The sequence below is a fragment of the Euwallacea similis genome, chromosome 5, assembly GCF_039881205.1.
Source record: "Euwallacea similis isolate ESF13 chromosome 5, ESF131.1, whole genome shotgun sequence".
Classification (NCBI taxonomy): Eukaryota; Metazoa; Arthropoda; class Insecta; order Coleoptera; family Curculionidae; genus Euwallacea; species Euwallacea similis.
Window position 1 is genome coordinate 2,515,422 of NC_089613.1, and position 18,247 is coordinate 2,533,668.

An 18,247-nucleotide genomic window follows, 5' to 3' on the forward strand; every position below is an offset into this window, starting at 1 on the left:
AAAGGACCGACGCGACGTAAAGCGTTGATTGCCCGTTCTATCCGACCGGAATTTGAGTGAGAAAACTTTAAGTGGTTTGCAAATTCCTTTTTTTGATTTTTTTACTACCATGTTGCTGAATACGTTCAAATGAGTCATAACGTTTGAAACTTAATTATCGTTACAGAATTCGCTGCTCAGTGTAACTCATACTAGCCACATTCAAGATAAATTCATAAACGGTTTGATTCGTTTGAACATAATCAGGGTTCTCTTGAGAACAATTTCTACGAACCTAAACAATCCAGCAATATGGCTATCCAGAGGATAAATTTAAACTAAACGGATGTAGGTTAATTCTTGTCTAAAGAGAAGTAGGAATATATTCAATTTTAACTGCCATTACTTTATCAAAAAAATCACCAAAGCTTAATAACTGTGTCCTATAAAATTCTCTAAAGTGAGTTAAGGTTCCATTATAGTTCACCTCTTTAAGGGTAAAAAAATTGTACCACTATATAGCAATGATTATTGTTCTGGGATCAACCTTTAACGAAAGAGATATGCTTCACCTGTGATTAGTTTAACATTACATCTTCAGGTCAATTTTCTAAAAAAAATAAATAGAATTATCAATCAAGATTCTACAATCTTCAATCAAAAAGACATTTTGAGTCGAAAAACTCAAGTGTTTAATAAAGTTTTTTTAAATCCAACAAAACCCCATTAGGCGAGTCCAGCGTATTAATGGGGGATTCGACAATGAAGGAAGCTGTGATGTAATAGAAGTTGAGTTCCAAAAATCAGAATATTTGAGAATTTTGTCTATTCATTACTGAACAAACAACATATTTAAAGAGTAACTTACTTACCCTCAATTACTTTATAACAAGACTGTGAGAATTAGCCATTCCCAACTTAACTGTAAATATTGTGAAAATGGTTCATCTTTCCAGAGCGATTATAACACAACCCAAGTCAAAAACCTTGTTAAGTCCATAAATCATGTCCGGCAAACGATGTCCCACCAAATACACTCATTCGAAATCTTATTATAAGTAGTATCTCCTGCCAAGATACACATGTGCATACATTTGTTTCTGAGGTCATTCCCACAACGAGAGCGAACGCATCCCAACACATTTTTCAATGATTTAAGGTCAGTTCCATAAAGTAAATTCGCCTGTCGCGCGTGTTTTTGGATTTGCTCCTTTCACGGAGGTGTGAAGTATAAAATATGAATCGGTTCAGTAAAACGTGGGTGTTGGGGCTTATTTTCAGTTTGGATATTTAAACAATCTTTAGCCTCTTCGAAAGTCTGGCATCTCGTCACGACAAAAACCTCCTCACCACCCCGAGCACCATCATCTCCCTTCCTTGCCGCATGTGACGTCACGCAGCGCCCGACGGCCCACGGGGTGCCTCGGCAATTTCGAAATTTCCCCCATAGGATCAACCGCCCTTTGAAATGGGATTCCGTCGGGGGGCGTGCAAATGGGAGTCGTCTGTGCCGCTGGTTTTGCTCTCCGGGCTTTCGGCGAACTTTCAAAGAGATCTTCGGATTTTGATGAGGTTTTTTCCTCCACGTTGGATTACAGATCAGAAAAATATGTACCCTCTGCTCATGATGGATCTTATGTCATTCTCGCGATTGGTTGTGTTTCTGAAGATAACATTGAAATATTCCGAAACGACAGGCAAATTGTTGTAACAGATGTGGTAATGAGTTAAATACGAAACTTTTATATGAACCGATGTCCCACTTTCCAGTTTTAGAGGCCAAATAGATTTTATTATTTTTGCGTTATTACAATATCCCTGTTAAGAATTTATCGATTTTATTCATACATCACGTTGTTAACTGCCTTTGTTTTGGATAATTTCAATTATACTGCATAAACATTAAACTGTTGACGATAGGCCGTTGCGGATCGATGTGCACAAAGTAAAGTTCACATAAACTTTTTTAAATTTTTTCCATTAAGTGTGTGACATTGTCATTGGTCGTCTGATCATACTTCTGAATTTAGTAGCAAACTGCCTAATACCTAATTACTAATTTATCCACCATATGCAAAATCGATAAGATTCTCGTGAGAACCTTTAAAACATAAAAAAGATCATTTTCAAAACCACTATAATGTTTAATTAAATTATCGACATATCGCAAGCCACTTACGCAAGTGAAATCGCGAATCCTTCAAATGGAGTTTTTACTGCTATTTCACATTGAAGCGTTAAAACAATTTTGATATTGAACAAGCTTTTTGCGTTTAAATTTTTAATTATTGTTGTCCTTAATTTCGGTAGTAGGATTATCGCTCAATGCTGATGTATGATTAAAATTATCATTGATCGTGGCCACCGTCGAATAATATCTATCAAGGATTTTTACATAATTACTCATGCATGTTGAGCTTTGTGACTAGTTTGTTCTGAACATAGCAAAAGACTTACGTATGTATATGAAATTTAGTTATTAATTTCACCTTTGTATTTAAAAGTAAACAGGTTTTATTAATGGTTGAAAAATCCTATATTTTTCAACTAATATAAATATAATCCCAAACTGAAACATCGATATATGAATGACTGGTTACAATATATACCTACTTACGTGAAAATAAACATAACAGAGGCTTGCATGAAAAAGAGAAATCATCTGATTGCAATTTGTATGGAAAAACCTCTACATATCAAACCAAAATTGTGCACATGAACCAATCATTGATATATACATATACGTCATTAAGAAATCTTCACATCAGATAGGTCATTATCCATTTAATGACCACATGGCCACATATTTCTATTATACCGTAAGGAAGTTCTGGATAATAATCCCGTATATACATAAATAGGTTCAAAAGCATTAATCGCCGCCAGTGGGACTTTCAAGATTATTAATTAACCCGGCATTATAGTTGTAATTAATAAACTAAACAACATTAAAGAGGTTGACTCATTTCCTGGCTTTCCGTGAAAAAAAGATGAGGAATAAAGTGGGGATCGTAAGTGCTTGGTACCGTGAGGTTTTCATGAAGTCAGATTACATTAATTGAATAAATCTTAGATGGAACAAAATTTCAGGTCATCAAAACATCAATATAGATTCGAAAAAGTAGCTGTGCAAGCAATTTCTCAAAGAAAATGTAATCTAAAAGTAATTTCCATGTTAATAAAGCTGGAATACATATTCATGCCATGCATTTATTACCCAGAATATTACTTGAGAGTTTTGTAGGCAAAGTACCTAAAAAAACTTGAGAAAGAGTTGCAGCAAATTCAGGAAAATTTTTATGCACCATTTTATATATCTTCATATTGTTCAATAAACCATCTACCAATTGTCCCCGCAATAAAATACACAAAAAATAACCGACAAAGAAATTTATCTCAAAACTAAGCAAGTGCCAATAAAGATAGTTAAGTTGGCGGCTTCGCTAATGTTGACCCCTGGACAAAAGCCCGTCTCTCCGCCTGTGCATCCGGTTCTGCCAGGTATGATTCTCGTTTCTATTGTCACGAAAAACCAGCTCTCCCAGCGGCGACCAGCAACCAGCATCCATCTCAGGGCCGGAATACATTCCCATATTATCCTAGGCTTAGGCGCTGGTACTGGTTTGAAAGTGGCGTGTCGAAAGAGTCAGGGTTATCGAACAAACATCTCGTTTCTTAAAAAGTGCAGGTTCCGATTGAGGCTACCATCAGACAAACCTGTATCTGCGTGAAAGATTTATTCTGAAGTAACACACAGATAACAAAATGGTGGTCTAGTAGATTTTGGTTTTGAAACATAAGCCACAATGAGCAGGTTATACTCCGAGCGGCCCTGCAGAACGGTCAGCCGCGTATTTCTACCTGTTCTTTCCATTAGCGACCCCGAACGGAGTCGTTGCACCAATGTCAGACCTATTTGTTAAATTATATGGTAGTTCAGCAACCCATTTTGTCGACGTATCTCCTCTTTATATAACGAAGAAGCATCTACGACCAGTTCGCCTTCAAGCTTTTGAACCTCGACGTACCAATTCCGAAAGTTACAAAAATACATTTCCGAAGATTCCTAAAGTTACAAGAAGTCTTCAGTATAAATTATTCTGTCAATCCGTGATATCTTTAGTTATAATTTATTAATATTTTCAAGGTGCACCATGTACGAATGTCAGAGAAAATAGCGTAGTGTGTTCAAGATAAGGATGTTCACCATGAGGATCTGATCAATGCCAATAGATAGACACGTTGGTTAAATGAAAAAAGTTGCATTTAAAGGAGTAGTTTCACGAAGCAAACAAACGTTCAAAATTACTTTTGGTGTGTCAGTTATTTCGAAAGAACCGAAATTTTTGAATTTCTTTTTTTCCGAGTTATAGTAAGGAATACATGAAAACTAAAATCACTTTTTCATTATAGTTTTTTATAAGCTTCAACATGTCAGACTTAGATTCATTCAAAATTTTTGGACGACTCGTAAGAAATCTTAAAGAAAATGGGTCATTTAAAAACTAGTAACAAGCCGGAAGAAACACTGTACCGAAGAACAAAGAAAGCTATTATCGGTTACTGATAGTAATTCTGTATACTGAGGCTGTAGTGTTTTTGGTTACCGAAAATCCCGAAATATCGCTTTGCAAAACTTAACATACCATAGGTATCCCAAAATCAACAGTTAAGTTTGTTTTAGGCAAACAAACGAACGGTCCCTTTAAATTTAGAATTTGTCAGGATCTCGACCCGGTCATGATGAAAGGCGAAGAATAATTTGCAAACGGTACACACGGAAATGTGCAAATGATGAAAATTTTCCTCACAATATGAAAATAAGTACCAAGTGATAAATAATACAATTTTTGCTAAAAGAAATGCTTATAAAATATGGAAAATCCTCGGGCGTACAAAACTACACATCACCAGCATCGCTTTATGTTTAACACATGGGTTGAAAAATTTAGCACTAGAATAATTGGTCTTTTCTTTTATAATCATTTCCCATTTTACTTGAAAGGGATGGGGAAGAATCCTTAGAAAATTTCCTGTCAACTTAAACACATAACTGTTGGTTCCAACAGGATGATACACTCGCACATAATGCAAGAGCTATACAGGAATATCTAACACATAGATTTTCTGGTAGATGGATAGGCACCCAGTCGGAACATTCTTGGCCAGCCCATTCTCCGAACATAACCCCGTTAGATTTTCTTTGAGGTCACATCAAAAATCAGGTTTATCGACATACCTTTTAGACAGCAGAAAAATGCACCAAATACGTTACTTAAAGTTTTAGTTACAACACTCAGGAGACATTATTTATACTTAGGAAATAATGTTGTAGGTTTTATACGCTTGAGGCGGATTTTTGTGCTTATAAAAAACTTCAATGAAAAAGTGGTTTTAGATTTCGTTTATTTCTTATAATAAGTCGATTTTTCCTTCATTGAAAATTAAATTTTTTTCGAAATAACTGAAAAACTAAAAATATTCTTGTTGATCTCGTTGCATCGTAGAACTACCCCATTGAATGTGCAAATTTTTACCTATTTAATCAAGTCTCTATTAACGTATTACCGTTTATGAGATTCCCATACCGAATATCCTCATCTTGAACAGACTATACTATAGAATACAGAGATAAAAGGCAGGTGATAGCATTTTCGGGGTTAATTCAAACACGAGGTTTCAAACTAATATCAGTGTTGTTTATCGATTTACATAAGAAACCTGGCAATGTCGATTTCGCACTGATTCCTATTGACATATTCAGCTACTTATGACCTTCATAATTCTTTGTCCCCTTGTGTCATGAACTCAGAGTTGACTGTATATTTATCAGTCTTCTGGTATTTAAGCCCAAATATGCATCTGACCATTCACTAATGCGTCGAAGTCAAAAACCGGCAGAACGAGGCACAATGAAGCATAAAAAGTAGCGTCGACCGTCCTCCCAAATGAACAGATGCTGCATTTTTATCAGCCGCCACCTGCCGGATCGGACAGCTGGTGGCTTGCTCACCCCCGGCATCAACTTGCCCGCTTCGGGTTGCTCCATAGTAAAACTGCTTCAATGTGCTCACATTAAAAACAGCTCTTGTATGACAGAGAAAATGTCAAAGACCCATAGATTAGATTTATAGTAACGCACAATGCGAGCAAATCTATGATCTGGTATAAATCCGGTATACAGTTAAGATTGTTTGATACGTTGCACACGTAAGGATAAAGTTGGTTTTAGTTTTTTTTTTTTAATTTTTTAATTAGGTTTTGATGAAATGTCATTGTAAAGAGATTCGAATTAACAATCGTCAAAAGCGAATATCAACTCTTTATCATAACCTACAGCCAATAATTGAAAGGAATATAGAACGAATTTATTTTATCGATGTTTGGAACTGAGGCAAAGGAATAAGGAAAACTTTAATTGAACTGGCTGAAACTAAAGTCAAAATTCGAATTCAACGTCCGCTCGACTTATCAGAAACTCAACATTCTAATTTTCTACACGTCCAAACATGTTTTATTGACTTAAGATTCTCTAATCAATCTAGGAGGAAGTGGAAACCAAATTTATTGAATAATATTGTTCATAAAATGAAATTTAATTCTCTTTATCTTTAATTCTTGTTGGAAGGTACCATTTCATTTTATTGGCTTACTTTTTGCAGTATTAAACTTGGCGTCACTTTAATTGAGCCACTTTCCTCTTATCCAAATCCTTTAATTTCTCTGCAGTATATCTGATTCCTATCATGTCTCTTCTATAGTTTACCGAAGTACTTTATATTTTCTGCTCTCTTCTCAATAGTTAAAATCATGATATGTATCTATTTCAGATTATCTTTCGAGATCCACCACTAGACCAAACTACATAATTTTATTTTAAGTAAATCCTAGGTTTATTGAGCATTAAAAATTACTGAGAGGGTGATCATTCTTATATCTTCATGTTAAAGGTTTATACCCATATAACATGCCGACTGTTACTCAGGAATCTTTACATCAGATCTTTTAAATTCCATTCGCTTCTTCAGTTTACAAATCCAAAACTCATTATTGAGGAAGTGACCTTGAAAATCTAATAGCAAATAATAAACTTTCCTGCCTGAATTGTAATTGTATACAGGGAGATCGATTTTATTTAAAGCCTTACTTATCTGGGTCGTTATGTAGTTTGGTTATTACAGCAAGCAACACTAGAATGTTAATTCCATTTAAATAAGCTTCAATCATCTTCGTTTAATACTTCCCAATTATCAATGTCATAAGTGCAGGTAAATGATGAAAATGCACAAACCTAAGGATTAGTTCATGTCTTTGTGCAAACTAAATGGAAAACCATTAATTCTATTATTTCAATGGAGTTTTAAAAACAATCGATGGTTGACTAAATTTAAGGTCACCAATTTGTTTGGTTGATGCATTGAAACATCCTATTGGAGTACGTTTTAAAAGTAAAATTATCAAAAGTTCCCTGGCCATCACCATCAAATTGCTTACAAAAATTGTAATAAACAGAAGCACTATTAATGAAAACAGTTTTGTCTTTAACGTCCTTGTCCTTGGTTGCGTTTACATACGGTCACCAGAGTTATATTTATGGACTAAAACTCGAGGAAATAACTTAATAAGGCAATATGTAAATATTGGATATTGTTAGAAATCGACAAACATCGTCAAGATTAATTAAAGTTATAATTTTGATTAAAATTGAAAACACAAGGAACGATTTTAAAATTGACAATTAACTTCCGAAACAATAACACTTACAACAATTAAGAAAGTGGTGAATAAAACCCAAGTATTTTTACATTATAATAATTTTCATAGAAGTGGTGTTTGGCAGAATTGCTGAAGCTACCACCATATGCAGCATCCCTTGACAATTCCGTACTTCAAGCCTTTTATGTCAAATTTCTTAGCCGAAATTTATTTTTCGCACAGAATCTCTGAGAAATGGCCACTCAGTAGGTGTCCCTGTCATATTAAATACCACAAATCTTTTCAGCTTTTTTTCAATCAAAAATACATTCAGAGAGAAATTACTTTTGAACTAAGAAATAGTGTTACTTGAATTTTTATTTATAATGTATTGAAAAGACAGAAATCCCTAAGAGCACAGGTAAAAAGAAACTTGAATTTTGTTAGGTTTCTACCTAACCCAGGTAATATAAACTTGTTTTCATATAGACTCAACCTTGAAAATGGGTAGGTGGTTTAGTATGTTGAAGTTTAAAAGCACAAAAGGTAGCTGGCATTTTAGAAAAATTTTGAATCATCATTATGTAGTTCATTCGAAGGCAAAAAGATTATGTGCTCCGCAAAAAATACGTATAGTGGAAAAATCGGGCGTGACCTCAGAAGAAATATCACCCTATAGCTTTTCACAGCCACTTGGCATTTCGAATTATGCTGACCCTAAGAAGTAATTATTCTTTGATTAAAATGTCTGAAAAACTAAAATAATCATTTAATAAAAACTAGATTTAAACAAAAAATTTAACACCCTATATCTTAGTAAAGGAGCGTGTTTGCATACCTAGGTTTCTAATAAGAAATGACATGAAATATAAAGAGAATTACGCTTTTTCATATAAAAATTGTTCAATATATTGACAATGGATTCAAAGTTATACGATTCCAAAAGACAACCGTTTAAAAAAATTATGTTTTCGTAAATCAGAAGTTGAAAATTTGTTTAGAAAGAATGTTGAAGGTCTCAAACTTACAGAAAATATAAAGAAAAGTATATTCTTTCATAGAAATTATATCATAGTGCGCAGTGATTAAAAGTTACAGGAATTCAAGTGACACTCATTAAAAAAAAACTGTTTTTGTCAATCTAGATGTAGGTCAATCTATAGTAAAGTTGTAAGAACACAAATTTATAGGAAAAAATACGCTCATTTAGAATTTTAAATAAGAAAATCAAAAACCAATGGAAACCAAGGCTTTCCATATATGTACAAAAGTGACAATGTATCTCAAAAATAGACCATAACATTATGTCATTGATTTTAATCCAACAAAATCTGATTCCAGGGAAGAGAAAAGAAGAAAAACCGGCACAGTAAGGATAGAGCACGTATCGAAAAAAAACAGTTTCAGTCCGACGACTCCACACCAGCTCGGACTGGGAGCGCATGCAAAGGTTCAGTGTACCACCGAAGGTAAAACATAATAAAATACAAAGTATATCATACCACGGCAAGGACATCGACCCAACCACAGCAGGACTTCAAGAGCACAGACTGGGCCCCAGCTACGACTATATCGACGTGACGTTATTTTTGGCTTCCTTTGTCCCGCTGATGGTTCATAATATGGATGCATAAAGCCTCTTTATCATTCGAACCCATAAAATGACAAATGGGGTTATTAACACGTTCTAAATATCTTTAGGCGAACGAATAACGTGGGCGATGTGATAAGAACGTTAAGTCTCCGCTTCTTAACCATAACAGTAAACTTACCATACGACTCCAAAGGCCCCGTATCCAATGGGTCTATCCGGTTGTACTTGTTCCTGGGTGTGAGCAGGCGCGGCCGCCTGTTGGGGATGGTAGTACGGTTGCAGGCCTCCTTGTTGGGCCCCGGTGGCGGCGGGACCCGCTGTACCCTGCATGAGGCTCATGGACACGGACATGGACACCCTGGTGTGGCAACTCGGCCCCACAACAGCCATCAAATTGAAAAGCTGGCGAAGAGGGTGGAGTAATTACTGCTGAGCATTGCTGGTGGCTGTGAACGTATTCATTTTGATTTGAATCTGAAATTACGATTACAGGTAAGTCTAATTGTAAAAGTAATTACAGTTACGGCAGACTCACATACAGCAGAGAATGGTCAAAAGCGGAACGTAGCGGAAATGTCAAACTACGTAATGCTCTCGTTTGATTGGTTTGAAATGAATTTTCAGGTAACGTTTCCTTCCGTTTTTAAGTATTTTTCGCTATATGTGACGACGGCCGTCAGAGTTGGTGAGCAACATTTAGTACTCTATTGTGGGAGTATACATTTTTCAACAACATAGAGCGCTCTTGTTAATGATTCTGGTTTGGTATGTCACTGTCGACCTGCCTGCCCCAGAAACAATGATGTAAATGTATATTGGGTGTTAGAGGGTAAAAAATAAAGCAATACAGCTAAACTTGTCTGGTTGATGATTTTTTATTCTACAATGCCAAAATATGTTTTTTTTTATCCATAAATTAAAAATAAATTTTACAGTTTTTGATTTAACGGCTTTGAGGGAGGGTTTTGAGTATGATAAAATCATTTAACATCTCTGTTCAAAGTTAATTGTTAAGTTGCACCACCTGTGTCTTATCGAGGTGCATGAAATCAACCTAACTTTGTTATCAGTGCCAATACCTTCAATATTTTTACGATTCTTTAAATAGTTTTTTTTAAAGAAAAGTGTAACAAAAATTTTTAAATGCAAAACAGCTCAGGGTGCTTCTACACCAACTCAACAGGTTACGAACCTATTTACTCTGGTGAGATCCTGGAACTCGGTTTAGGTGAACAAATATATACTAGTAGCTTTGACCGTGGTCAAAAAATAAAAAATAGCGGTAGGTGAAAAGGCCGGTTTTGACATGTGGAAGTTTAAAATAGAGATTATTTTGAATAGCTATGCTATTAAGAAACACATCAAAAGGGAAACGCAAAACACTGACAAAATATTTATTAAATTAAACAAATTGCAAGAAATTTTTAATTCAGTGCATTGTGCATCAATGGAAAACATTTTTCGACAGAAGACTGAGACAAGAAAGTGTTAACTAAAGTCAATTTAAAGCGAATAATTAAAATAAATGTGATTAAAACTATGATTATTGTTCCGACTCCAGTAATAACGTCATCAAATACAAATGGTTTATTAAAATGTACATTTTGATTTTTTTATATAAATTATACACTAAAAACAACACTAAGTAATTTTTTTGTCTCTCTACTTGTAATCTTAATTGCTAAGACTGATAAATTTGAAAATATTAAAACTATAGTTCTGGTATAGTGTTCAATGTAGTTCTCCAAATAAACCGTTAAGTACGCCTTCGTGGTTACAGAGACAAACCTTTACTGTTTAGAGAATAATATTAGAAGAACAGATAAAAATGGAACAGTTTCTGTTTCATATTCATATCCACATGATAATATTTATGTGGTTCATGGATATTCCAGATAGTCTTATAGGTATTGAGACGCTATTCAAAACATCTACACCTGTAGTAATGAACACACAACAAACCAGTAAACAAAGTTCTCTATTTTATCCTATAAATGAAACATACATAAAATTTACAAAAACTGGGTTACATAATATATATCCAGAGAATTTAAAAGTTATGAAGGTTCGTTTATTCTTTGATTCTTTTCACAACTTAAAATATTAAAATAAGATTTTCTAGAGGTAATTGGAGTACCTGATGAAAGCCACGTATCTATGAAAGCCAGGAAAGATCAAAATGAAGCTATACAAATCGCTACAAGCGGGCATCCATAATACTTATGGCATCTATGACAAAAATACTTCTTAAGGCCTAACTAATTTTTTTCGCGATTCATCAATGACCACTCATTTGTGAATATCTGTATCTTTTACTCTATATAGGAACTTTTTTTTAATAATCTATGTCGCTTTTCCACGACCTGTGACTGTTTTTCAGTTGTTTTGCAAAAGTATCTAAGAATACAAACGATGTTCCCCTAAGCATATGTGCTTCATGCCTTCCCTTTTGGATTGATAGATGCATAATAAATTGTGATAAAGATAGGGTGGTTTCTCTAATTCCATTAAATCATTAATCCTATTTTTCAGATATTGACAAATAAACAGCTAAAGAAATACCATTTTTTTTGGCTCCTGTCTTAAGAGCCATCCAGTTCGTTAAACACCCTCAGAACATTATCTCATAAGATATTTTGAACTGAAAAAGCCCCACATAACTATACTGTTCTGCCAATCTCTGACAGGATATATTGGCAATTACTGCAAAGCAAATAAATAATGCTCGAAGCTTGGGTGAGGAGTGAGCTTTCCCCTCCAACCTACAGTCTCGCGTGACACCAAAGATGCCAGCCTATCAATGAGGACCATATTTCTATGGGTAACAGAGAATATTTGTTTCACTTGGATCATTGATCTGAACACTCAGTTATGTCAGATGTCTGAAGGCTTAAGTTACTCGATTTTTTCACAAAAAGTGGTACCGTCTGCGTATTAAATTGTTTTAGTAGATGGACTCATATAACTGGTGAAGTTATTAACATAAAGAATAAAGAGCAAATAATAAATCCCTGAGAGACCACTGCTGCAATTTAAACAGGCTCTCTTGGCACATAAACAACTAATCGATATAATAATAACTATAGTATTATATTCATATGTGTGCCCAGGACAATTATTCCAAATTGATAATATATTAAATATTAAATATGATATTTTTTCAGTCTATCAAATTCTTTGAATTATTTCACATCTTCCCATACTATTTTAGACATGACCTTGAGGTCTAATAAGACCTTCAAGGTTGCCTAGCCGACACATGAGGTACAGATTCCTTATCTAGACATGTATTTACTTCTCACGTGATTACAAAATTAAGGTAATTTACTTAAAATTCCTTATGGAATACAGTCAGATATTTTTTAAGTATCATAAACTTACTTCAGAGTTGCACTCACATATTCAAACCATCTGTAGACAAGTAAAACTGTTGATGAGTAATTTTCAGTTGCAGGGTGGCATTTCTATAAATGAATGTGTTCTCTACGTTCTATGTGAATTGTTCAATTTTTCTTTTATTTTATTTGGGAATAACGTTTCACACACAACTAGGGGATGTTGAAGCGGTGACATTATGTACTATTCTCAGGTAAAACTAACTGAGAATACCATTCACTCTTTACTAAGAGCTTAGGCGAAAACCTTTATTAAAGTTTTCTTTTTTAATTCTTAATCTTAAGATGGTGCCAAATCTGTCACCATCTTAAGAATCTAGGAAAAAATTGTTGTAAACACGAAAATTAACAGAACTAAAGTGGAAGGTGAGTATGTAAAATATGTGACATACTCTGAAGATTCTACTAACGACACTTTTTGACACGAGCCATGATATCCTTCTACAAGGTCAATTTGAGGTAAGTGATTCACGTTTGATCATTATAGCTAATTTAACCTACCTTGTAAACTTTATCTGTTTTGGTTATTACTCTATGTGGTATATGTTAGTGTTAAGTTTCTTTTTAATTGTCTGAAATTGACCTCTTGTTCCAACATAAGAAACCAAGTTTTGTCCATGTTTATTGAACAAGAGGTCACAGATCCATTTTCATTAAGTAAAATATATCCATTTTCTTTAATTTTACGCTTCTCCGCTACTAGTTTCTTGGTAATAATACAAGCATCCTTCCATTGTTTTCTATGGACCATTATCAAAGGGGTGCTGACATATTTGACCCACAAAATTCTATGTATTAATGTAATTTTAGTGTTCTTTAATTTTCTTTTTTAAAAGCCATAAGTTTCGCTAATGTGAAATTTATCAAATTCGCTAGGACATTTATGCGATGTACCCGATAAAATATCCAGCATAGAGTTTCATAAATGATAATAGATACGGACTTGGTTAAGTGGGAGAAAAGTTACGCATTCGAGGAAGCACTTCCCCGGTGCAAAGAGATTTACAAAGTTATTTTTTATTTTTTTATTATTCCTAAAAAACCGAATTTTCGAATTAAAAAAAAAAAAATTCTTGACCTGTGATAAAAGATAGGTGAAAATTAAAACAACTTTTCTATTGCAACATTTGATAAGCTTCTACATAAGAACCTTAGTTTTAATCTCACGTTTTGTTTGTCAAGAATGATCAACTTCTTTCCTAGATACTGCTCTGGTAAGTTTTTTGTGAATTTTAAGACAACTTTTTATTATGAACACACTGTATTTGAAGTTTTTTGTTCATTTTCGTTTTATGGTTTCTTCTTTGTAAGTTTTAAACATAATGTATTTGCTGTCCTAAAAACTGTTCTAGCACTGAATTTATTTCACAGTTTGATTTTCTCTGATATACAACTGACACAGATTATTTGAATTATAACTCGAAGCACCAACCAAACCGTCCAATCACTGTTAAAAAGGACCAGGATAGTAAAATATAAATACGATCATAAAAAAGAGGATCGTAAAAAGTCTATATAATGAGGCAAAATTAAAATCAAATGAACAAAATTTCAATGTTGAAAAGACATACATATAAAAACTATTTATTGTAAAAACAATGATCCTGGTTATTTTATATACAAATGTATAATGATGCAAAATCAAAATATTACACATTAACTATTACAAACCTTTTGATACCATATACAGCAAACATATCAGACAAAATCAAATATCTGGAAATTAATTTAATGTTAAAACAATTTTTAGGATAGAACACGCAGTATGTTTAAAACTTAAAAAGATAAAAGTAAAATGAACACACAAAAAATGTCACATATAAAATTCCATGCAAATGTTGAATATTTTATGTCAGCAAAAGATCTAAACTTTTAGAAAAGATAATCAAAGAATACCAACATTACAGTAAAGAAGAGAAGAATTCCATAGGTCAAACATATGCCAGAATGCCTTTGATAATGATCCACAGAATTCAATGGAAGGATGGTTGCATTGTTAGGAACTCTATAGTCTCAAAGAAGCGTAAAATCAAAGAAAGTGCATATATTTTACTTAATAAAAGCAGATGTATGGCTTCTTGTTCAGTAAGCATGAATAACACTTGGTTACCTATGCTTGAACAGAAGGTCAACTTGGAAACATAAAAAAAACTAACAAATACCATTTAGAGTAACCAACCACCAACACAGATAAAGATGTTTTAAACAAAACAGGTTAAATTAGGTATGACGGTCAAACACCAATCATTTACCTCAAATCAACATTTTGAAATAATAACATTACTCATATCATTAATATTTTACATAATTTTTACACTTTAGTTCTGATAATTTTCATTTTTATAATGCTGGTTTCGTATGTTCTGAAACACGAAACATGAAAGCAAGAAGCAAAATAAAACGGCAAATTTCCACAAATATGCAAATAAGTACAAATAAGTCATTAGTTTACCAATAATTATTAATTATGTGCTTTGAGGACAAATTTCTAATATTACCTACTTTGTTTGAGAATATTGAATAAATAGGTAATTTTCAAAATTTATTTAAGTACTTCCATGGTTAAATCACTGCTTGCAGCTTCCATGTATGTGCATAGATTAAGTGGGTGAAACAGTTATGATTTCCACTGAATACTTCTCTGCTTTTCATGGAAAGAAATGATTTGCTGATATTGGTATTGATCACATTATATATGTAGGTACCTACCAATTCAACAATGTTTTAATCAGACTCTTCTATATTGAAACAAATAATTTGATGTAGTGAAGTCTCTTCTTAACAGCACTCTATCAAAGAATTTGTTTCAGTAAACTCTATGCATGAGACTGTACATACATAGTCTACATAAGGTTTGGACTTGCTATTAAGTTGAAACACATTCCCATATCAGTATTAAATCTACGCATAGGTCATACATACTTCAGACAAACCGCAAAATGACTGATAAGGATATTGACTGGCGGTATGGTCAACTTTGAAACTCACCATCACCATTACTCCACAAAAAGGGCAAGCCGTTTCCAAAAGTTAATAAATGAATTCACCACACTACAATACTAAAAATACGTCACAATTCACTTTTCGGGTATATAATCCAGTAAAACACACTACGAATATATAAAATGAGTCCTGTTCACTACAGTAAGGCGACTGAGAATGTTGTCTTGTTGGTTAGCGAGGGCTAAACTCTCCGCGGGTATTATTGTCCGAAAAACAGATCTACCTAGTCAAAAATTATACGTAAATTGAACTAAGGAGGGCTATTTTTGAATAAACAATGGAGTTTTTGAGTAGCCCAGTATTTGACCGCGCGATACGAACCATCCACCTTAGTTGGAATAGGACTGAGGCAAACTTATAATTATCGGTTCCTCGTATAGAATGGTCGATCATGACGTCTGCGCAGGCGTGAAGGCCGCAGTCGGGGTCCCAGCTTTAACAATTTATCACAAGAATCTCCTCTACTCCTCTGTGGCGAGTAGGCCACGCCCTCCTGGAGACACACATGGTTTCAATCCGACCTCCTCATTGGTCAACAACAGCGATAGAACGCGTTTACAACTATCGTAGAGACAGTAGAGACGCTTTAAACCAGCTGATTGTCAAAGGTATTAGTCACGTACAGCAGGCGTAATTGCGGAATCGCTAAACGATAACGATAAGTTTTCATTTCACTTTCGCGAGATACGAACAGAGTAATAATAACGACATGATATAGGTATTAAACCGCGAACATGCGTATCCGTCATGGTTTCAATGCATTACGTTTTAAGTTTGGCTATGATTTGCTACTTCAGAGTGTCAACTGTCAAGTCTCAGTGTCAAGTGAACTGAGTTTTTCGAGACTACGCCCCAATGTGCAATTATACTGCCCACATGGGCCAATTATATTTTATTCCTAGCAGTCACATAAAAAGTGACAGATGTCACTACATGTCAATTTGGTCGGTAGTAAGAAACAAAATAAGTATGTTCTCTGAGAGAAATATGACGCATTTTGACATTGTAAGGTACTTAAATATTCCTACAGTTACATATCATGTTTTCTTACCTTTGACTTTAATTTGACAACTTCAAATGTACGTGTTGAATGTAAACGGAGTTGAGAACTAATGCAATTTGTATAGAAGCTTCTGCGTCATTCAGAGCATCATTTTGATAATGGCATAATTTTTAGTACAGCATTATCTAAAACAAATATAACAAAATTATTTAAAAACTATTTACTAATTTAGCAGTAGTATTATTTGCTTAAACAATGGTTGATATTGATAATATCCATAAAAGGCTTGTGGCAATTATATAAAACATAAATAAGAACACGATAATGGCAACTGAGCGTATTCGCATAAGTGGATATTTTTCTTCTCACTGATCCTACTGAAGCATCTAAATTCGAAATTATCAAAGATAGATATGTCACTGCGAAATCATCAGGATCAGCTGTCAAATTGAGCAAATGACTTTGCAAATGTGTCAAAGTGGTAACATGTTTGTTCGTGGAACATCCTGTATATTTTGAATGAAACGAAATGTTTTCTGCAATTAAAAAAAATCTGTGTCCAATAATAGTCCAATTGTCATGGTTTTGAATTTCACTTATCAGGCATTCGAAAACGGTCTTTCCAAATTTATTTCGACCTCAGTTTTTGAAATAATGCACTGAAATTTTTACTGAAAAATACCTTACAATTTTGCCCAATTTTTACCTTTAACTGTGTGGGAAACGACTAGAGATAGATATCTAGTTGTCGATTTTTGATATCAGGGAAAACTGTACGTTTTGGAAGAGAAATACAAAACTTTGTAATTTAAAAAGTTTTGTTGAACCGATAATAACAGAAATAGGTATCCATGGATGCAAGTGGCATGTCAAATAATGTATCATTAAATAAGTGTTCCTGAAAAAGCGTTCCTGACTAATCATGAGTTTTTTCAAATAATTGCATTATACGTTACTTTACGCACACAGATAAACTTAAGTTTATTAAACAATTGGGCCATTTTCAAAATGTGGACAGAGCATGCAAAATTTATATTTTTGTGTAGTTTGTGTCTTTAAGTAGTTATGTATAGCAAAATTAAATCTGAATTCGTATCTACGTGTCGTAGAATAGATGGCATGGAAGGGTTGCAGAATATAGTTTTAAAAATAAATTTTTCGGAGTAATTTCAACAAAATTAATTCAAAGGGAGTAAACCAAGTTCATTCAAGATTAAAATACTTCCAAATGAGTCGTGATTACAATAATTGTATTTCGTTTCTATTCAATGTCGCTCTGTCCACTTGGTTTTAACCTGATTCAAATAGTTTTTGCTGAGTCATTCAAAAATCTATTGAATTACCCTAACTTTGAAAGTACTCTGTGTAGCGTTACTTGCTGTGTCGGCAGACAAAATGCCTAAGTGGAGATACCTTCTTTTATACTTTATTTAGGTCGAATTATACATTTTGGCTGTAGAAATTGGACCTAAGAAATTCTAGACCTAATGATGGCAGATACATCTTACAGATATTTCTTTAGGGTTCTATTAACGTCGAACCCCAGGATACGAGCCGCTTTTCGGCACAACTTCAATT

The 18,247-nt window shown here is 33.9% G+C and overlaps 1 protein-coding gene across 6 annotated transcripts in view; it reads right to left on the bottom strand.

Annotated features, from left to right (window-relative positions):
• The window catches only part of nmo (serine/threonine-protein kinase nemo), a 194,354-nt gene extending 178,075 nt beyond the window's left edge, over window positions 1-16,279 (bottom strand). For 2 of the 6 annotated variants that reach the window (XR_010752172.1, XM_066390735.1), the window contains exons 1-2: window positions 15,652-16,279; window positions 9,447-9,742 (exon numbers count right to left, since the gene is read on the bottom strand). Coding sequence is in view for 4 of the 6 variants with exons in the window: in XM_066390735.1 (XP_066246832.1) it covers window positions 9,447-9,658 (212 nt within the window). In the remaining 2 variants the exon portion in view is untranslated. The remainder of the gene's footprint in view (window positions 1-9,446; window positions 9,743-15,651) is intronic. The other 4 variants (XR_010752173.1, XM_066390736.1, XM_066390737.1 and 1 more) reach the window with 4 other exon arrangements.
• Window positions 16,280-18,247: the final 1,968 nt, after the last annotated feature.